Source organism: Anopheles ziemanni, chromosome 2, assembly GCF_943734765.1.
Source record: "Anopheles ziemanni chromosome 2, idAnoZiCoDA_A2_x.2, whole genome shotgun sequence".
NCBI classification, from domain to species: domain Eukaryota; kingdom Metazoa; phylum Arthropoda; class Insecta; order Diptera; family Culicidae; genus Anopheles; species Anopheles ziemanni.
The window spans coordinates 31,064,305-31,087,769 of record NC_080705.1 but is presented as its reverse complement, the minus strand read 5'-3'; the positions used below and the strand labels follow the sequence as shown (position 1 = coordinate 31,087,769).

The following is a 23,465-nucleotide window of genomic DNA, read 5'->3' as shown; positions in this document are numbered from 1 at the left end:
TCAGCCCATCTTCAGCTTGCGCTTGAGCGTCCAGAATCCGACCACCTTGATGGCGACGAAATGTATGACCAGCGTGACCACGTTGAACAGATAGTTGCCGGGCACGATGCCGAGCTCCCGCAGGATCGTGTTGGCTTTGCTGCAAGCGGAGAGGAGGGGTTGAGCGTCTGGTTGGGTGTGGAGGTCGTGGGAAACACCAAGATTTATCGGTGGCAAACGGGCAAGCCCGAAGCCACCGCGGACGCCACCAAGACACATGCCAAGAAGGTAATGTCTTCGTGCGACGCCTTGGGGTTCCTCGGCGGGGCCTCGCGGCCTGTTGCCTACTTACATATAGTGACAGTAGAGCTCGTCCTGCGGACACACCAGGTCGCTCCGGTTGTCGTCGTACGCGGTCAGCACGAGCGCCTCGTAGCCGTACCGGTGCGAGGACAGATAGCTGATGCCCCGCATCGCGTCCGACATGTGACTGAACATGATGAAGAAGCCGCAAAACACAAACATGAAGCAGGTCATGATGGCACCGATGAACGTTCCGTTCTGTAAACATCGGGAAACGACAGCGGGACGGGAACCGTTAAGACAATCCTCATCGGAACGCAGCGTGCAAAGTGCAAATAGACCGAGGAAATATAGCCAGGGATTCGCACGGATATCCCCACGGCGCACAATGCAGCATCCAGTGCCGCAGCATGCCATTATGTTGTAGGCTTCTAATGAGGCACGGCTACTTACGATTTCATTCAGGAACGTTCCGAGAAACAGCCCGAATCCGTCGGCGACGATGGTGTTCAGCACGAGCACGGCCGTAAACATGAGGTAGCGTTCCATCTCGCACGGTTGACTCGTCATCGAGTATACAATCGAAGCGTAGACAACCGAGAAGAAGATCTGATCCGCGAATGAGACGAATGAAAAATTATTGTAATTGGTTAATTCAAGCCTAGCAAGTTATCGACGATCCCGAAAAATATTTTAATTTGTAATTACGTTTGATAGAACAATTTTTATTTTTCTGACTTGCATATCTTATATCATATTTTAGTTTAACTTTACTGCATTGCAATGTTGTAGTAAACGCTAAAAACGGAAAGAACGCTACAATTCAATATTATAATTAGAACTCATGAAAGTTCTAAGATTATGCAGTACGTTTCTTAAAATTGTTGATTGTTTTAATGCAGGTAAGGAATCTTTGTTGAGTAATGGAAATAAAATAACCAGTCAATAAATGTTTCCTGGGTAAGTTTTACACTTATTAAATAGAATCCATAGACTCATATTTTGGTTAGTAAAAAAAACGACAATCGTTTTAATAATTCTTTCAACAAATCATCAATCCATACACGACAATGTATATGATGCAAAAAATTAAACATTATTACATTTATTAATTAAATTTGATAGTGGATTTGTATTATAAATGCTTGTATAACTAACGAAAGGATATCAATCATTGCATTAACAAACCTTTAGCAAAAAAGAGGAAGACTTTTGCTCGAGTTGATATGTTTCCAATGTTTAAAGCAAAGTAATTGGATCCGAAACATTAATTATACGAATAACAGAGAAAAAAATGATATTGTTTTGGTTCGAGTTTCAACATCTACTTTTTCAAACTTTAATGGCAAGATCTGGCAACAAAAATTGAAAGTAATGGGGTTGATATTTATTTTATTTTTAATTAGAAATAATCCCATAACAAACTTAAGAATGTGTTTAAAATTATGACTGAAAGATTAAACATATCCAAATACAAAAACAATTTGCACTTGGGAAAAATATACAATTTATTGCTATGGACAATGATGTTGGCAGGGGTATGGAACAATGTTCAGATTGAAAATACAAGCCTGGTCGATTGAGAATTTAATATCAAATAGACTATTTCTCAATCAAAGGGAAAACATGCATTCTTTTTGCTTGCAAAAGTTTAATGCTTAGTGCTTTGGCTTTGAAGAGGGTTAAAAAAGCTTAAGAATGCTTGAACTTGAACCTCGTCGAATATCAACGATAATATGAAACTAAACACCTCATTTGGATAAATCTATAGCCCCCTTCCTTAAGGGGCATTTTTCTGCACCTACCTGCACCGGTAAGGACGTGAGCATGGAGGCCATGAAGTAGGTTCGTATTTTGTACCACCGATTGAACGACTCCTTCCGCAGGATGTTCATTTCGTACGGATCTGCAAAAGTCGGATTGGGAGCGAAAAATTAATCCCCAAAACCGTTATTAACCGGTTGGCGGCCGGCTACGTACACTTCAGCACGCCCGGCATGAGCGTCGTGTACCAGAGGTACAGGATGTGCACCATGAACGAGGCCACGTTCGAGATCGATTTCGTCGCATTGATGCCCGAGTCGCCGAACAGCAGCCCAATCACGACGGCACACACGATGTGCACGAACAGCTTCAGGTGCGTCACCGTCTGTCACCGTTTCGTCGTCGGATAGAAACGGAGGGGGGCGTTGGATTATTTTAAAGGCACGGAAAGGTCGCTTCTGCCGCTTACCCAGTCCCGGTACAGCTGGATGTTGGAGCGTTTCATTAGGATCAACAGTTTGGCGAACTCGGACGGCCTCCGTTGCTGCTGCTGGTGTAGCTGTAGCTTGTCCGGTTTCAGCGGATCCGTCACGGTCAGTGGTTCCGCTTCCTTCCGGTAGATGGCATCGTTGTGATTGCTGTCGTAGGCGGGCAGACAGTGGCCGGGAGGTGGAGGTGGAGGTGGCGCCAGCAGAACCCCAGCCGGGCTGCCCAACCGATCCACGGACGGTGCGACGAGCGGAGGCAATCGCCAGCTCGGATCGGTCGAGGCCTTCGCGAGCGCTTCGGTAAAGTTTCCGTGCTCCTTGTTGGTAACCTCGAGCACTGGCAACAAAAAAGGAAGAAGAATCGAGATACAGATACGTCATGGTGTTCATGAGCGGGCGCCGGAGGGCCCAATCGGCGCGCTTACGATAGTCGGCCGCGTTGTGGTACGGTGGACAGTGCAGCCCGACGGAGCCCAGGTACGGCACGGTGTTGAGCGCCGAGCCCTGGTACACGCAGTGGCCCTCGGCCAGCACGTACACGTGGTCGAACATCTCGTACACGGTGGCGGACGGCTGGTGGATGGTGCAGACGATGGTGCGGCCCTCGCGCGCCAACCCCTGCAGCAGCTTGATGGTGTACAGCGACGACGAGCTGTCGAGTCCACTGTTTTCCGGCCGTTTTCCGCAGTTCCGGCCGTCGAGTTCATCGTTTGGCCACCGTTGCCAGAGCGACACATGGAATGGACAGTTTTGTCATAAGTCCGCCCAACATTCCCGCAGGCGACGACCCCGGTGACGGCATCAAAGGCAGGCACGTACGTACGGCGATTCAGTGATGGAAGACCGGGAATAGAAAGCAGAACTCTTTGAGCAACGGGAGGCAAACTAAACGCGATGGCGCTGGGTTCGCTCATTAAACTAATGTAATTTCGGTCGTATCACTCGAATCTGTACTCTATTTCTTGACGCGAAATGCCCAAAGGGAAATGGAGCGTGCCAATGTTGGCGGCCTGTGTTGCGATTGCAGCGTTTTAGAACTAGTTTGGGGAAACAAAACGATTCCGCAATTCACACTCTGTGATCTTCATTCCAAAGAGACATGAACTTTTCCACGTTTAAATATTTTTTTTTTTCATAGTTTACTTAACAGTGGACTTTTTAACGCTTAGTTTTAACACTAGAATACATTGCTTTGGAATCTTGCGATATTGCTTTTTTCGTTCATTTTGGTCGCTCTCTTTAAGACGCTATAACTTTTCAGTTTTTGAAGATTTTTCAAATCCGTAAATTGCTCTCTTTTAGTATCAGCCGTTTTGAAGATATTAAATTCGAAAATCGTGCTATGGTCAAAATTACCGCTATTTCGATTTCAGATTTAAAGACTCTTCTTAATTGGAAAGCTAGTACCATATTCGTAAAAAATGCTATCACAACCTCAAAGGTATGGAAGCTTGATGAATTCCAAGTTATTCGTAACACTTTTCTTCTATTTTGGAGTGAGACACAGTGAATCCGGGAAGTGTTGGCCAAGTGATGGTCAATTTGAATGAGGGCTGAAGAAAACTTCACAATGGGTCAGTTTGACTTGTCTGGTACTTTTTCAATCACATTTCTTTTTTAAGCTTAAACAAATCTATCAAATTTTAATGCATGACTCCCACACATCCAATGGAATGTTAATTTTTATGTATTTAAAAATAAAATTTTCTTTTAAATATTGAACAAAAAACTCTGTGAAGTTTCAAGGCAGTTCTAACGTTAATAATTTCAACATTCAAATTGATAGACGGTACATTTCCTCGATGTCCTCGAAAAAAACCAGTAAGTATAAGTTGTATCTTACGCAATCATATTAATTTTAATAAATTGTAAGTACTGTAATTACTTTCTCAAAATGTGAAATCTTATATTTTTAGACTAGAAGCTGGAGTTTTCTGCAAAATGTATTCAAAAGTAATTTAAGAAAAAACAACTCTCTAATCGATATTGATATCATCGCAAAAGAGAACTCTAACAAAGACTATCTCATTTTCTTTGGTTTCGTATGACCACATTCGTTACCTTTGCACGGCTGCGGGCAACGTGAATCTCGTGACATATCATCCCCGCAGGGATCAATCTTTATTCTTTGAGAGGCAACCCAGTAGAAGACAAAAACAAAAACTAATCCCACCATCGGCCACATCAAGCCGCGGGATCTGATGGTTGTTCGCTAACTTCGAAGCCACCCTCCCTGCTGCCCCCACCCAACTGTCGTACTTACGTCGTTGGTTCGTCCAAAAATAGGATCGGCGGATTATCGATAAGCTCCAGTGCGATTGATAGACGTTTCCGTTGGCCACCGGATAGGCTGCCGCAGCGCGTCTGCTTGCAGAAGCTCAGCTGCAACGTGTCGAGAATTTTGTCGACCTGTGGGTGACCCGGGCGGGGGAGGGGAAAAGATTGGACGATGGTGAAATTGCATAAGAATGCATAAGAATTACCAGCACTGCGATGGAGCCGAACGGTTCGGTTTGACAGCTCTGCGGGCGAGGAAACCCGCAGGAAAAGAAAAGAAAAGAAAAGGAAACACTCACCAGTCGGAGCTTTTCGCTGCGGTTGTGAGTCTCGGACGAAACCTTCAGATCGCAGGCCATCAGCATTATCTCGTGCACGGTGAAGAGCGGCTGTAGGTAGTCTTCCTGCAGGATGTAGCTGCACAGCTTGCGACTGGTGCGTCCGCTACTGCCGAACGCGAGCGTTCCCTTCACGCCGTGCGTCCTGTGTCGATCGAGAAACCGACCGAACAATGGGATCAAGAGTTACGAAAGCGGTTGCCTCGGCAAATCCGACCCGATTGGATCTGATTGCCCTCGGTTGTTCGGATAACTCACGTGTAGCCGGTAAGGATGTTCAGCAGCGAGGACTTGCCTGCCCCGGATGGGCCCATGATGGCGGTCAGCTCGCCGGACTGGAACCGCCCGGAGACGCCGTTTAGTACATTTTTCTTTTCTGTGAGAGGAAAAAGAGATACAGAAAAAAGGAGATTTAAATTAAGTTAAAATAAATTTCACTAAAAATAATACTTTGAGCGAAGATTGAGAAATGATGAATAATTTGATTTTTGAAACATAAAAGAGATCGTTAAAATAAGTGTTAGAAAACTCTTTTCATAATACAGTGTTTTTGTGTTAATAACATAACCCCAACAGTTATTATGCTCCGTTTTCCTTAAACCAATTACGTTCTTACTAAACCATTCTTTTTTTTGTATGAGATCAGGTTAATTTATCAAATTTCATTGTTTTGAAAAGATACATCTATCATGGTAGTTGTAAAGTCAATGTTCTCGATATCATCGAATTCAATTTACAGTCTTATTTTGTTAATTTTAAGTTACAACAAGTATTTCACTTTCAATGAGGTTTTGATACAACTATCTTTTATATTTATTACGTTTCGCCTAAATTGTTTGCTACCTATTTGTGCTTGTTTACAAAAAAATAATTTGATATGTTTGTACAAATGAGACAGATACAAATAGATACAAATAAAAAAAGGAAGTTAGCACAAAAGAATAAGAATTAAAGTAAATAAATAAGGAACAAGCCGAAAACCAACAATCATATAAGAAAACTATGAATTGCCGTGCATGGTTCCAACCCTTCTTTTAGAAAGAAATAATCGGGGATTAAAAAATTAGTATTTTTCACTTGAAAAAAACGGTAATTATTGACAGAAAGAAGGAAAAGATGTAATACAGAAAATGTTGTTAAAGTAGTTCGAATTCTAGCGTCACACATTTACCTTAAAGATACTCCACAAAAAAGTACAAAAACACATTAATTCCTACCATATTGTACGTCCTCGCGCACTGCCATTGTTTGTGAATGCCCCGATCGGTGGGGTATCAAATTATTCAAATGTATGCAAAAATGCGCCACAGGACGAGCAGTAGTACAGGTGTCGAACTACCGGCGATAAATTTTCCCAACCATTTTCGGCATTGTTTTCCAGCACCCAAGAGGCGCCCAGAACACTTTCCCGAAGGGGGGACACATTCCGTTCGCACGAATTGAGACGCATCACGCGTGAAATGTGACGAACATTTGTTCAAATTAAATTTAAATATCGTTAATCAATTAGCCAACGGGAAGTCGTCGCATCGCCCCGATAAGCGGTGCATCGTTTCGGGCACTTCGCAGTGCCATTCGTCCATATTTGATTTCCACGCTGAGACATCCTTCTCTTGCGTCGGATAATTAACGATGCACATAAAATGCAAGCATAATTATCCCCTCTCCCGCAGTGAATGACGCAGAGTGCCGACCGGGGGAATAATATCGCACTTCACAACGCATGAATGGACATATTTTCCACACTGTCTAATAAGATTGGACCAAAAAAGGTCCTCAAGTCAATTGGCTTCAATGGAGCTCCTAGAGATCCGCAAGGATAAGACCCATCGGAAAAGAGCACAAAGTCTTAAGAGTAGTATTGCAGCACTCATAATATTTTAACGACACTCGGCCAAACACTTCTTGGCTAACCATCTACAGGGCTAAGCGCGTCAGTAGAGACTACAGATTTCCACCCGGTCATCCATTAGCCACGTATTAAACCGTTCGCTGCATCGGAAGAACATCGTTCGCAATCGATATTTCAAATGTATCCTACAGGATGGGACAAAAGTGACTGAACAAATTGGAAATATATGAGGAATCTTCAGAGTTACTAAAATTTCTCTTTTCACTTACATTTAATTTTTAACTCGAAAGAAATACATCCTTCTGTTGTTCAACCATTAGATATTTTGATTAAATATCCTATTTAAAAACCCTTTTAGCTGCAATATTTACTTCGCTCTATCCATTGCTAGCTTATCTTGATGCCGTTGTTGGAGAAGGTTACACGCAAGAAAGCTGAACCAATTTTGCTATACACACATTGGCTAACTAACCTTTCAGAAAAACATCCTTCCGGTGCCCAGTGTTCGTCGGACCGTTGCAGACTGCACTTTCCAATCGAGCTTCGACTGAATGGCTTCAGAATTTTTGGAGTACCAAGAGCGCACGAAGGCACCCTTCCGAACACTTCATCGGTGTGATAATGGACACACTCCTCCCTCCCTGTTTGTCCATTGGGCAGAGGAGAGTAAGAGTAGCGGCTCATGATTAAACCACTTGGCAGACACCAAGCTCGGCTTCCGAGAGAAAGCTCATCGTCCGTCCGGAAGTGCCGAGTGTTCACACGTCCTTAAGTCGTCCGTACGTTACAGCAGTACCGATACTTGCGACCCGCACGTAAGCCAGCCAATTATGGGCCTTTCCGGTTCGGATGCATGGAAGTATCATCATCAGCATTATTGGGCAGCTCGCTCGGCAAGGAGAACCGACCTTCCGATGCTTCTTCCGGTTTTTGCTGATGCATCGATGGATTCATGCTTTTAATGCTGACGCATCGCAACTGCAGGCCGGCGAGGCGAAAATGCATTATGCCACAGCCCGTCCGATGATTGTAATTGAATTATGGACCAATATTCCAGAGACGTTCTGATATCATGTACGGGGAACTCCAATCGACGGTTTGCAAATCAACAGTTAATAAAACAACCGGAACGGGGTGGAGAGATACACCCGGTCGAGGCAAACAAACATGGGATGGAGTGTGTGGCTTATTTTCTGAATAATCAATTACAGCTTCTGGCCCCGACGATCATGACCAACACGGCGCTTGGTATATTCAACCTCATTACAATTGCATCCCTCCGAGTGTGAAAGGTTAGGTAAAATCCATCAGTTGCATCCTTTTCCGTATGGGCGTTCTCGACCGTCGCAAGCGTCCAGGGGCAATTCATATTTTATTTGTCCTACAGTCCGCAGCAGATCAATGGCGGGCCAGTTTTGTTATTGAAGAATTCTCCCTTTCACGGTCGGGCTGAACCCGGGATCAAACCCTTCAGTCGGGGCCGTCTAAAGGATGATTATTCAAATCGTGCACTTTACGCCGAACGGCCACGTGGAAGTGTTTAGCTGTGCACATAAAATGCCGTTCAGTTGCAGCGAACCTATCGAGCCGACGAGGCCGTGACAAATAATCTTAGTTGATGATTTGTTGTAAATCATGCCTGTTTTAATGATGTCATTCTAATGACATTCAATCAACAGTTGATTGTTGTTTATCATAAAATAAGACGTCAGCGAGAACGGTATTTTCAAAAACCCCCTTGTTCCGTGTTCTACGAAGAAGGTAAAATACCAAGAAATGAAACATAAAATATTAGAAATGGAATAGCTGGTATGGTTTGAAAGGTTCCATAAAAAATAATGTTAATTAACTCTAGTAGTTATAATATAAACAGCTAAGTTAGTATGTCATTAAAAAATAGATAAAATTTTTAGAATTGATGTACATTTTTATCGGAATTAAATTCGTTAATAGTTGAATATAACCTAACGCAGAAGAGTTTGGTCTCTAGAGAGTTATAAAAAAATGTTGAGTCAAACTAAACTTAACGGTTGATGTTGAGCAGTTGGTGATTTTTAAATTATTAAAAGTGAAATTAATTCATTAAATTAAAATAGTTCTATAATTAAACAACTATTTACCCACCTTTACTGTTACACACGTGGGGAAAACTTAATTCATTACATCAAAAGCACGATAAGGACAGACAAATGTATTCTTTAATTTATACACAAACCAGTTGATTTGATTGAATAGCTTATACACTGGATTTGAACAACGAAATCCTGTTTTTGAACCATTAAAGACAGCATTTACTAATAATTCCCAAAGTTATCCAAATTATTCAAATTAACGCAATGTTATCATCTCCAATCGACATATTTCCTTCTATTATCTTACGGACCGTTCCTATTGAACTTTTTCCTTCTGCTATCTTATGCATCAGTGGAAGTAATGAGGCAATTTTGTACAACAAAATTGTACTGTTCCTCCGATACAGACGCGCTATGAATCGATATCTCTATGACCCATTCTTGAAGTATGCAAATTCTAAGTAAATCGCTGGGAACAAACGATCACTAATCACACCGTGCTACCGCGTGTCGTGTAAATATTAACCCACTGCACGATTCAAGCAATCAGCGATAGAGAAACAAACAAATGATATGGGAAATATCATTATTACAACGCGATTAGTCGCGCCCGCAAATTGGTTCTCGCGGCGGTCAATCTTTTAATGAGTGATTGGAGGCGGAGAATGAGGATAGTTAGTGGACCCGTGGGGTGTCTCACAAGTAGATGGCATGACTTTTTTGTTTACCTTCGCCAGGAAAGGGTAGGCACCCCGTCTCCGATGCGTACGCGATTTCTCACACACAATTAGCCACGCGTTGTTCGATGGAGATGCTTGAAGCAAGGCGCCTGAAGGGTCGCTCGACACCTTCCCGTACTCGTCTCGTAAGTGGTTTCATCTCATTAAAAAACAGCTCACCCACCGGAAGCTGGAGTGGCGAGCAAACACACTGCCTGCTCGGGCTTCTAGGGCCGGTTATTGCCACCCGACCACCTTCGAATTCGCAGCTGCTCTCCAGCGTGAAATCCCAGCATGGAGCGTCTATTCTATATTTCCCTCCGCGTGTGATGCACTGGCACTGCAGCTGAATGGTTTTGCGTGCAGCGCTAATGAGCCAGCGTCCTTCATCCACGTGGTGCTTGACATATGACATTCCGTAAGCTAATATAGTTACACCAGTTTGGGGATTTTCTGCCCATCCCGGGGGTTTTTTAATCCCTCACAGTCCAACATTTTCCACATCAACGTAAAATTATTCGGATAAAAATGGCGCTTGCGTTCATTTTACTTACATCCAAGCGTCTCTTTTACGCCATGTCACATCGAATAACAACCGATCGGTACAGCAAGTCCATCGAGAAGAACCGACGTCATCGCGTGCACGTTTCTACGCGATTCGTTAATCTATTTTCTCCCAGTTCAAGCAAATTATCACCACAATGCGCATTCTAACTGGGCCGTACGTCATCGCGTTGTGAAACCGTAAATAAATATGCATGGAATAATTAACTGCCGATGCAAGATGATAATAGAAAACCCGCTGAACTGGAATGACAATGGTCAAAGCAGGTGTGCGAAAGGGGAAAAACAACCGAAGAGATTATGAATCCAAAGTGAAAAATTCAGCTTTTTTTTTCCTAAATAATTTTCGAACTGACAAAACTAGTTCGGGATAATTTGCTCTGTAAAGAAACACATTTCACACGGAAAAATTCTTCAAGTGATCAAGTTAAGATGATGTGAGGCAATATGCCCCTCTTCAGCGGAAAACTTTTAGAATACGTACAACCTTGAGTTAGTTTAGTTGGTACATTGCTTATCTGAATAAGTTTGGAGTACTAAAACGTTTTGCCTAATATTTACAGTAGTGAAAATGTGCATATACTCATTTAGTTTTAAATGGATTTATTCACGCACACCGGGGCATCTTGCCACACTTTCTCTTACAACCCCGTTTTTTGTTTCAACAAATACGTCCAAACTTAAACATTTTCATTTGACAATCAGTTTATTCGGTGCAAAAATCGTCACTTGTGATGCGTTCTCCACAAACATTACACAACGAAAAGGAACATTTTGCCTAGGGTTACCCTGATTTTTTAGCTCTTACGACTGTCGTTGGCCTCCCCGATCAAATGCGTTCTTCGTTACGGCCACCACCTTCTTCACGGTATCGACAAACACGCCGGCCAGCTGTTCGAACCAACTGCCAACATTTCCGGCAGCTTCCCCACCGAACGCTTGACGTCGGGATCGTCGGTGCTCTTCCAGACTTGGGAGAATGGAGCGTTCCTTCCGTTCCTTCGACTCAGTAGACTCGCTGTCGTCGCTGTAGTCGCTACTGTTGGGGTGATCGTCACGCTTACGACGTGCGGCCTGAGCCTCCGTCGTGGGACCTCCAGGACCTCCACCACCACCACCGCGACAGGATGCGGACTTGCCTCCCTTAGGGGATCGCTTATCTCGATTCAGCTCCACCGACAACTCGATCGTCTCACGTTTGCGACGCGCGGCCGATGTCGTCGCTGTCGTTGAAGCACCATCCTCACCCGGTGGGGGACCACCGCGACATCCGCCGGGTGGTGGCCCACGTGGACCTCCGGGACCCCTGGAACCCCTTGGACCGCCCTTCGGTGGGCCATTGGAGGAGCTCTCCTGGTCGTCCCCGGTCGTTCCATCCGACTGCGGTTCACGCTTACTCCTTCGCCGATCCGTGACCAAGGTGCGGATCGAGCCCTTAGCCGCCCCAAGCGATTCGTGTGTCCTCATCGTATTATCGGCACCAATCACACTATCGACCGCGAACGATTTCTTCTCGAAGTTGGTCAACTGCACCAGATCGGGCGTTCTTTTACGCCTCGCTGCCTCCGGGGCCACCGGTGCCGGGGCCTCAGCCGGTGGTAGCTCGCCGAAATTGTTCACATTCGAGACCGAGCTCACCTTGACGATGTTGACGTTCGTACCGAACGGTGTCTGCGGCAGCAGGCTAGCGACCTGGGCGAGCTTCTGGATATCGAGTGCCCGCTTGCGGCGTACCAGATCGTCGTTGTTCTCCGACGCGCCCCCGTTGGCCGCATCTCCAAAGCCAGTGTTTACTCCGGTGTCAGCACCGAACTTGAGCCCGAACAGATCTACCGAAACCGAACATGAACAAAAAAAAATACCCCGAAACATTAAAAACCCGGCACATGCATTGCAACAGCCGCTCTCTTCAGGCGTATCTCCCGCGTGTCAAAACGCCGAGAAGTGCAGGTGTGTCGACATCTCGCTTGCGACATCACCCCTGCCGCCATTGCCCTTACTGACCGACGGAACGCTTTCCTTCCGATTTCATGCTGACGCCATGGTCGAACGCTTCCTTCACCTTGGAGACCCCTTCCAGCAGGACGGCCTTGCCCATTTCCAGCAGGTCCCGGCGCGGTCGGATGGAAAGCCCATTCGTCAGCTGCAAGTTAAAGCGTTTTTCTGAGCGTGCACCGTGCATGGAACCAGAGCTCCGTTCAACTCACTTGACCCAACGTGGCAGCTCCAAGCAGCAGCAGCAACAGCGGCGAGAGGACACCCGAGCACTTCATCATTCGTCACTGCAACTCAACACGGGTACACTGATGCTAGAACAATGCCAGCAGCGGGAAGGTATATGCCCCTGTGTGTAGTGGCTCGTCGAGAAACAAAGTTTGCCTACCCAATACAACCGGGTGTAGAGTTGTAGGTCCAGTATCTGCCCTGCACGGTACTACTCAAACGAATGGCATACGGTAGAGCGTGAATATTTGCTATTTATACCACGACTCCAGGGATGCGTTCTGCACTCTGCCATCTATCGTCGCCAATGGGTATATCCGGCAGATGCATCAACACCCGCGCGGGTGTAGGTTTGGAGCAATTATTAAATCACTCCCAACGGTTCCGGTACTACGCCTTCACTCCCATCCCTTCCCACTGATGTCCACCTCATGAGGGAGCCTCATCTATTGGAATAGAAATTGATCCGTTGTACTATCATTTTCGGTGTTCCGGTGTTTCGGAACATGGTCACTTCATCTAGCTCAGCACGCCATCGCGAGCTACATTTGCTATCCATCTGTCATCTGCCATCTGCCCGGGCAATCCCCCGATCAATGGTCAGAACACCTCGCCCAACACTGGTTGGTGCCATGATGCTGACGTGCAACCCATCCGGTGGCTCGAGCGCGATGTTGATTGCCCACCGAAACGTCACACCTTAGCCAGAAGCACACGGAAGGCCACCGGCGCCCGAGCTGGTACACAACATTGGGCGTCCCCCTACGAAACGCTTCATCGGAGATTGAATGTAGCGGCCAGCGTGTTTAATTATAACATTCTACGGTCGCCCACGGACTGGTTGTGTGAAACACTATTTTTCAGTCAGCTGTCAATTGGTGCACGAGCCTATCGGCACAACGCAAGTTCACGTCCACGTTCGCGCGCTATAAAACGTTGAATTATAATTTGTGGATTTTAATAGAGTTTTGCTTCTTTTTTAAACGGACGTGGACGCCCCCTAGAGAGCCACCGTCGGTAAGGGGTGCAGGAAGGGGAAGCTATTAATCGCCAAATGAGAAACGAGCAAAAACCGTGATGAAAATCGATGAGCCATTTGCCCCTCGGTCAATACTATCCACTTGGACAGAGTGTTGCATACGATGGGCGATAAGTAACACGTGAAGCTAAGGGTTTTCGTTTTAGTTTTTCATGTAAATTAATGGTATTTAATCAAAACTGTCAAAATTACAGTAAATCAATCAAAGCAGCATCCAATGGTAGATAAAATAATATGCAAAGTAAAGTTTGGTATCACACTGTACTCTTATCGACACATTGTGATAGTACAAAATCGATCAGTTCAACGCATATAACAAAAAATACAATCAAACATGGATGCTAAAAAAAAAAACAACCACTTCGAAGTGGTAAAGAAAGTACTATTATTTATCCGACACGTTTCGCACGTGCTTCCGAGCGACTTCCCGTTCCCGTGTCAAGGTAAATGGCGGCAAAGTCGAGTACGTTACTTTTGTTCGGCCTAATGCCGCCGTAAAATTCCAGTCACGCAAACAAACTGCCATTTTTCAACGACTGCATGCATTTTTTTTCCTTTGGAAAGATGATCTCCACAGATGAAACGCAATCACGATTACTGACTTTCATAAATAGTGGCAACGGGAAAAATAACTACCAGCAAACTGTTTGTTTTGACTCGGAAAGGTAAATCAAGTGTGTAAAAGCAAACAGTTTTACTTTTCCTAGACAAGAAGATGGGGTTAATAAACAGCCATTCAAAGATAAGAAATGTGTTGCAAGATGCGTATTGATTAAAATGATGATATAATTCTAATCATCTATGTCATAATTACAGCACTTTTCCATGATGTATCTTATCAGTTATTTGCACAGCAACTTGCTTGCATAACTCAGTTGCTAACACGACTATTGAGAATGATCCGCCAGTTTACACATAAAATTCACTATCGATGCTAAGAACTGTTATTTCTATTACAATTAAACCCCAACTGCACTAGTCACTGGTCATAATCTTAACCCCTGGGCAAATTCTGGTATGAGGCATAAAGAAAACAAGTGCAAAGTAAACTACAAAGTCCAACGGCAGCCGGAGCGCGTGTCGTTTGCACAAGACGAAGCTGTGAACACAAACTAAAGCATACATAAAATTCCTTCCCGCATCCATGTTTGACCCAAACATACCGAACATTCCAAACCAGCGGCTGCCGGTCAGTCACTAGATTCACAGAGATTTCGACAAATGCCACCGAATGATTGGCAAATATTTACCCATACCTCGCTCCCTCGTCTCGATCTACCTTGAACCCCGGCCCGTTGCTTGTTTGCAGGTTTGGTGCAGCGTCTTTTTACATCCCACACGCCACCGTACGACTATTTTGGGGAAATATAAACGGTAACCTGCTTAACCTGTTTGTGCAACCTTCTGTTCTGGTGCAATGTTGAACCGAATGTGTTAAAATGGTCAACAAAAAATCATACCCACAACTCATATTTCGGGTTTCAGAACAAATAATCAGAGTGTTTTCTCGACAGGATCTCCTGGAGAACTTTCCAGAAATTTCAACTGCAAATAACACAAGCGCCCTCAAGCTCTGTATAGCTGTACGATTGGTTCATCCATAAAAAAGTACTACCATAACCAGAAACCGTTTGAAATTAAATCAACAGTTCTGCACAGAAAAAAATCCCCGACATCAGTTAATGTTTACATTGGCGAACGTCGGAGGCAGATGCTCGCCACGCTTCATACTACGGAAGGAATGCGCTGCATGGACGTTTCGGTGGATGATCCAAACATGAGCAGTTTAGGAAAAACAAAAAAAAACCTTTGGTAAACACATTCCTCACATTGGTTTTGCGTCATTCCTGCGAAAATGATCAACATGTGTCATCGATTAGCCGGTGTTTCGGCGTAGGTTTTTTTTTCTTCTCGTGCGTTCGTGCTAGCAGTTGTTGATATCGAAAGTCCCGAAAAAGGCGGATGCGTACAGGAATCGGGCTGCTGGGAGCAGGTTCTGTTTGCATATACAAGCCGTGCCGAGAGCCAGAGGGGGCTTCGTAGGGGGTAGTGAACACATCATCCAACCGAACGACGCCGAAATTAAGAAGGTCATCGAAGGGGCCAATCAACACGTCTGTGATAACAAGATGGATAGACGCTCAATCGAAATTCCGCGCGGATGATGTGATGACTGCGTTTGGACGGAAGCGAACGTGCGCTTTGGTGTGGCCACGAGACAAATGGCGCCAGTAACCGGATGGATACGCTAGCCCGTCAGTCTAGGTAATCTGATTAGCCTTGCTCTCAAACTAATATTCCTTCTTGTTGTTGTTCCTCGATGTGTTGTATTACTTTTCGTTTTCCAAGCTGCCAACTTTTAATTAGCCAGTAGACGGACACAGCATTCAGCTTAAGGACTGGAGGACTTAAGGCGGCTACAATTCTGCCTCCAAAATGGCCGTTAACGGTTCACCAGTTTTGGTGCAGCTTATAATTGCGCTCACCTAAATAGAGTCGCACAAAATCAGCCCAGCTCGAGAGCTTCAATAGACAGCAGCTCAGACATTAGCGCATGGTGGAGTGAAAAACTGGCCACTTCCAAAGCCGAAGTCCAAAGTCACCGTGGTCGCCTTGACCTAAACCTCTAGCCGGTAGCCAGCGCACTAAAGCGCAATTGGTGCTGGCTACTGTTGACACCCGGCAAACCTAGTCAAGTCGTTTGACACGGAGGTGTTGGCCGCGACGTATCTCGCATACCCGAACGGATGCAGCGGACACTACTGCCCGGCGATCCACTCAGAAACCGTATCCGACAGCGCCACGTGCGTGCAGATGAAAATCGATTCAGAGAGATACTCTCCAAACGCAACACCGTCTTTAACTGGAGCAATTTGTGACGCTCGCACATAAAGGACAGACACACACAAAAATGCACTGACTCACTCGGCCACGGGGGCCGAGATACGAAGTAGTACATCCTTAACCTGAAAACCGCATACGCAATCGAAAGGGTTGCGGTTCGAATTAAATGCGACCTAGAATTGACTGAGCGACGAAAGGCCGGAGCAAAAAGGGCACGGCCAGTGCAGTGGTTGTAGAAAACTGTGACGAAGCGCGTGGTCCATTCATTCATGACTGGAAGAATTGTGGATACCTTCACATTCGATTTGCAATCATATTAAGCTTGCCTGACGTTTGCAACTAGTTTATAGTCAGTTTGATATAAAGCTAAAATAGATGTTGGAGTTTTTGTTTGGAGCCACGAGTTACTGAGATATACACAAGATAAGCCTAGTCGTAAAATACAAATTTTATAAATTTTGGTTTAAAAACTATAGAACTTTTCGAGAATCTTCCGAGGAGTGATTTCTTGATCCTATACTTTAGTGAATGTAGTTTTCCAGTCCAACTGTATCTCAACTCGCTGACCCGTTACGCGATCGTTCGCCAAAATCGGCAGGCCTCTGTGCCTCAACCGAACCGCAAACAGTCATTAGCCCCATACGAAAAAGGAATGCGCCTGAGCCCCAAAACTTTCCGGTGCGAATTCGCATTCGCCACGCTTTGGCCGCTGTCGTCCATAGCTTCGGTTGGAGGAGAAGGGAGATGAACAGATCTGTCAACCGCGTTCCACTCACGGTGCCGCCGATCTTCGTCCGGTCGCTCTATAGCTGGTCCGGAGATCCGATGGGGCTTACCTTGACTTTGAAATTCCCGCAACGCAATCTTTCCTAACCACAAAGGCGAAACAACTCTCGCAGTCACCGGTTCGTTGATCACCGGTTGGAGCCCCACAGGGCAACGCAACCGAACCGAACGGTTGCAGACGTAACACAACGCCTGCGGCCTTTGTCGAGCTCGGGTGAGGGCGAAGGCTGTTTTTGTAGTTGTTGTTTTTTTTTATTTTTGTGCCAGGCCTTCGCGAAGTCTCACAGTTTCAAGTTCAAGTTTCTGAACCGTTCGAGGGATCGTTGAAAGACGGAGCCCCAATGGGGGATGAAAACGGGCGGATAAGTAAGACCAGTTACAGTTTATGAAGCCCTCCCTAAGCTACTATGGGAACTTGCTCAAAAATTGACAAAAACCTTACGGGTTTCCTTTATTAAGGTCTGCAAGATATGAAGTTGAGTGGAAAAGTACACGCTTGAAGCAAGAGCTACTTGGATATCAAAATCAACGTTCTTTCCTATGCAAAATTAATGCATTTAAAGGGCGCTTGAGATTTGTTTGATTCCGACCTAATAATCTAATTGAACAAGATTACACTATTCTATTTATACGACTTGCGATTCTTCTGAAGATAAAACTTCTTCTAAAGGTTCTAAAGTTACAACATCTTACGTATGAATGACACAACGACAGAACCAGTTCAAGTACGATGTGATGTACAGCATTTTTTCTTCTGTATCTTTCTTTTAGCAAACCGGTTTACTTCGCTAATGTCTAATTAGATTGATTGGTATCGTTCATTGTGTGTGGCTCTATCAACACAATCCATCACTTTAAGTTATACCCACGGTTGACACTGTCGGAAGAGAGCGGTGATTTATACCAGTCTGAAGATTTATTGCTTTTTCAACTAAATCTCTGGTTTTTCCAATATGCGTGTTTTGTTACCATGTTACCTTTATCGTAAAAACAATTTTGTCATGCTTAATATAGACCAAAAGAGTAATCGTCTGGACATTTTTGGCACATATACAAATAAGTCAAAGGCCGGAAATTCGCCAAAAGCTCTCTTCAAGACACCAACAAGAACCGGCGAACTGTTGAAATCGTCCTGACATAACAGGCAAAAAAACGATGAAGCAAGATCAAACAAAAAACTGCTAGAGGAATACATCATTCTGAAAATTAATCACCATCTCTTACTTTAACATCCTTCTTTCGGGACCGGACAAATCATGTTTTGCGATCTTCGTAGTGGCCGAAACGACTCTAATGACCTCATTCGCAGCCGAACGTGGGCACCCAGAATGGATAAACCTTTCTACCTTTCGGACGGCAAAACCGACTATGGAGGATTTTAGCACAACAGTTTGATAACCAGGCAACGGCTATTTGATGTTTTTCCTTCTCGTCTTTTCCCTCTACCATCTAATGCGTTTTTCGCCACATCCACTGATCGTGATCGTACCCAAAGAGATCACGTTGACCTCTGGGGGGGGCTTAGAATCACTCACGTTAATTAATCTCGCCCGTCCTCCGGGCTGGGCCTAAAGTGCTCGCAAACGTTAGGAAGCAAATTTAAACCAAAAGTGTAATAAAAACGAAACGGTCAACGAAAATAAACCCCTGGAAGGAAGCTCAATGCAAGCAAACAAAAACCACCGCAACGACGTTAGTCGAATGGTGGGCCTTACCTCGTTTTCCGGTCGATACCGTATAGGTGATGTTGTCAAAGGTGACATCCATTGCGAGCTGGTTGCTGGTACAGTTGGTAGCCACACTGTGAACTTCCGACACCGAGACCGGTATTTATGTCAAACGTAAAGTTATTTCACTTTGTGTCCTCTTTATATCACTATTCAAATATCACTGAAGGGTGCTTCCACTACCGGACGGAATGTTCATAGCGTAGGAATACTGTTTAACACTGTAATCATTATAAATTCATTATTTGAGGCTTGTCTGGTATCCATTTACGTGTACGAACATGTGTACGAAGATAAATGTCCAATGGATATTTAATTTCTGATGAATGTAACAACTGTCTGAAACTTCTGTAAACCTGCCTTGGCAGGTGTAGAACTTCACAAAGTTCCGGTATAAAATACTTCATATTTCAAACTTAATTGGATGCTGCGTAATTATTTCAGTAAACCGTTCTATTATCGAGTGAATACCTTGCGCGGGACTACTACATACATTACAATACATTGAACCCCTTAACCTTGGAAAATATCAATTGACCAGCGAATGCCAGCGCGGTGAGACATCCTCATCGAGTCAGATAAATCTTTCACTTCTCTCAATAAAAAAAAACCCTCTGACGATTTCCAAGCATCTGTTACTATTACTATTACTATTAGTCAATATACAGCTATTGACAAACGAAACCATGCACTTGTCACTTTGCCAACAAGTTGACTCCGGCGCACCGGAAAGGATAAATTTCGCTAGATTTTATTGTCACCTTGAGCTTGCCGATTGGTTTACACTCCCAGTCTCCAACGGCGAACTGGCCGAGCGGGTTTTATTAATTCACTGTTGCTGCATAAAGTGACGATCAGCGTCGATCAAACCACCGGTGGTTATTTTATGGTAAACGGTAACCATCGGCTACGGGACGGGTAAAAGGTATCGGTAGCAAACGGATCATTATCGATCCGATGATGCTGGGTTTTTAGCTAGCAAAGTGGCATCTAGGGTGCGCTAGAATTGCTTGCCGATAATAAAGTCTTCGGTTTCCCCTTGGGCACAACTCCTTTGGAAGGGATCGATAGAGAAGGTTGATCAGTGGTAATCGTGGAATCACGACGGAAACAAGTTGGACTATTTTTTTATCTAATGTTTATACCAAAACGTTATCATACGTAACGCAGTAAAAATCGAAAACAACCCCCCAATATTCTCCGCCATGCGCGTGGCAGCGCGAACGCGGAAGTCGTTAGAATGGGCAAAAGCGAATGCAAACGGTTTGGGTCATGTTATTTAATGTGGCAGGTATAATCGAAGCTATCGGGAATAACTTTAGTTTTTGTTTTGCTTAACCAGAACCAGTGGTTATCGGTGTGCTATCGGACTCTTCCTACGGTGGGTGCGTACGCTAAAGCAGGAAGTAAACCTTAGCAGCCCCGGTAGTCGTGCAGCGGTTTGACTAGTTTGACAACCGCGCTCACCGCTCGGAACTACCGCCATATAGATGCGTACAGGGAGTGTGGGACGCTCCACTAGCCAAGGCGAACGTATGGACGCTCCGGTCAACTTCGCTACAGTTGGAGCGAAGCACCCGGACCCTTAGAACAGGCCGAGCCTAATGAGGCTCAGGCTCAAGATGGATTATCGTCGTTTCCTCGATCGAGGGTGATGCGTGTGCGAGTTTGTTTTTCGATGGCCTGTCTCCACAATGCGAGTTTGCGATTGATTAAGTGTGCTGATACCGGAATGCTTGTATGACTCCATGTTGACCTCAGTGGACGTTGGCCGAAGGTAGCCGAGCCATGCCCATTAGGAACCTCAAACGACGCTTTTGTTTTTTTTTGCAAAGCCAGTTCGCCCTTCAGACTCAAACGTGTGCCATAAAGTGTGCTCATGATTGCTATTTGTTTATCATTCTGAATTGAGAGTCATCGTTAAATTTTCCCACAGCAAAAAATATACTACTCGCAGAAACACTATTTTAAGTATTAGAAATTTAGTATTAGTTTTTTTTTATAGCTAATACTTTATCACATAATCTACAAACACACACATACACACCCATTAACAGGTGTATTCTCTCTGCTTAGTTGCTTTGCAATATTTGCAAATCTTGCCCCCTATATCTATCCTATGAATATGTAAACTGGATAAGCCAACCTTGAATGAATTCAAAATATGTAAACTCGTTTCAATTTCCTGCAACGTTGTTTTCTTTTACACGGTTATTCATAAAAAAACGGATACATTTGCCCCTGCCACATTCGCGATATCTTGTCAACGATTCGAGGCGCAGCGCAATTCCAAACTTCCACGCCGAGGAAACCTACTGCTCCGATAGAGCAGCTGCCTTTGGTCAAGCACATCGCTCTGTGCCCGGCGAACCGTGAATCACAGCCGCCGATGGTAGCCGAAATTTCCAAAGCCTTGAGCCGGCCAGTCTAATCAAATTAGCAGCAGCTTCTGGTTCTAGATCACTACCTTCTCTGCTCTTTTGGAGAAACCCCAAAGGCCTAATCCCTAATTCACAAAAAAAAAATTTGACTTTTTGGGTTACTTGCCAAAGTTATTTTTGGTGCGTAGCTATGGTGTGACCTCGAACTGGAACAGCATAAAAGACTGAACCACAGGTTTCGCAAAAACTCGATTACGCCCTATCCCTCGGGCAGTTTCTTTACTTCGGCTAGAAAAACGGCCACGAGTCCCGGCAAGGTCACTGCCGGATCTTCTTGTTTTCGCACAGTGGTCTGCAGTGGTCCATGTGCATGTGTCATCCAAATGGGGGGGCGCGATAAGACTGTGCCCTACTACGGCAAGTGCCTTCGAGAAGGAATCGACGATGGCTGCAGACTTTCTGCAAACGAACCGGCATGATAACGTCCCTGTCGCAGACGTTCCAACCCGTATTGGGGTAGGTCATAGGCGCACACCACGCAGTTATCGTTATCGCAGAACCGCACTGATTCCAGGCTAGACCTCTTCCAATGGGATCTATTGTTGGAATCGAGGTCGTCTTGTTGGAGCGCGTCTTCGCCTTCGGTTCGCATAGAGGATCAATACCGGTAATTACGCAACGCTGGACTTTCCCAATTAATTATTCACTGCCATACCAGTTGATTCCCAACAATTGAACCCACCAGGGCAATGGAAAGTCTCAATCGGCCGGACTGGAGTGAAGGCTAGAAGAACCATAGAAGGATCCAGACCAGTGCAAGAAACACATTACACACACGCAATCTCTATCGATTGATAAAGCACAAAACAAGCCGGCGATTCCTGAATACGGTCCTTGTAGTCCGTAACAGCTGCCATGCGGAAGGGAGGCAAGTTCTCGAAAGTTTTTCCAATCGTGTCCTCTTTCCGGGGTCTTCAGGCCGGGTGTGAGTCGGGTCACATGCAATAGCGTTCGTGTGTGCCGTTCTTTCGTTCCGGCGTGCTCCACTATCAAACTAGGCCAACGTAGCGATGCATGACTCGTGTGTTCGGACTTTCGCCCTTCTTATTCTGCTAGTATCAGCGTATGATGGCGTAAAGAAAAAAGCCCTTTCCTTACCCTCCACTGCATCAATCGCAACCAACAACTCGCTCAACAGCTGATCGAAGCGAATGGTTCCACACTCGGGGCATACTAAATTGCATCACACGGGAATGATCTTCACCTCGTGCTGCTCAGAGTTCTCCAATTCCCACACGATCCACACGATAGGACCGAAACACTTCACACACTCACGATCCATCTCGCGTGTCGCAACCTTTAAGCGTTGCGCTTAATTCAATTAGGCAAAATTGTTCTTCCCACCTCCCGCGGCCACAATCAAGATCCCGGAGATCCCGAACCCGCCCCGCCAGGCAGTCGCAAGCCGTTCCGATTGTGATTACGCCAAGGAATTGCACCGCAGAGAACAGCGACATTGATGATCATTTACACGCACTTTACCTGCACTTTAAAAATATCTCCGACGAGCATGTGCCGTTTCACTAGTGCATCTTGCAAGACAAGCGAGAGATAGAGAGAGTTCACCGAAAATTCGCGATCAAGAGCACATCAATCACAGAAACAAAAGGGAAAATCGACGGACGGAATGATGAGGGAGAGTCTGTGTTTTCCTCGTTCGAACGGAAAATATCGGTCCTTGCAGGATTTGCAGTATACCGTTGTACAATCACGACGATCGCAAAAAGACCGCGATCGGTGGACGGCCACGTCTCGTCCGGTATGAGTTTACGCGAGAACTGAGCAACCGTGCCAGTTCCGATCTACAGCTGACCGTCTTTTCTCGTTCGTAGCGCCTCCAAAGTGCGCGAGCTCTCGTGTGCGAAGCGCGTGTGTGCGCAGCGGGCCGCGAAACTTATGCCGCGAGAACGCGACGCTGTTGCCTATTGAAGTACCTTGCTCGTACGCAGGGGCAGGCGAACGCGTGTGCACAAGTTGGCCAGCGAAAACAGAAAAAGCCCAACACTGATGGGAGGTCCACCACCTTGGCGATGGTAAGACGATCTTTCT

The 23,465-nt window shown here is 45.2% G+C and overlaps 1 protein-coding gene across 1 annotated transcript; it reads right to left on the bottom strand.

The window, feature by feature from the left end:
* Positions 1-19,015, bottom strand: LOC131287433 (ATP-binding cassette sub-family G member 1). Its single transcript, XM_058316484.1, has 11 exons — positions 18,964-19,015; positions 5,408-5,525; positions 5,111-5,294; positions 4,798-4,943; positions 2,960-3,198; positions 2,516-2,871; positions 2,263-2,431; positions 2,088-2,188; positions 736-891; positions 332-540; positions 1-139 (listed from the first exon to the last, which is right to left on the bottom strand). The coding sequence occupies exons 1-11, from the start codon at positions 19,013-19,015 to the stop codon at positions 1-3; spliced, it is 1,869 nt and encodes a 622-aa protein (XP_058172467.1).
* Positions 19,016-23,465: the final 4,450 nt, after the last annotated feature.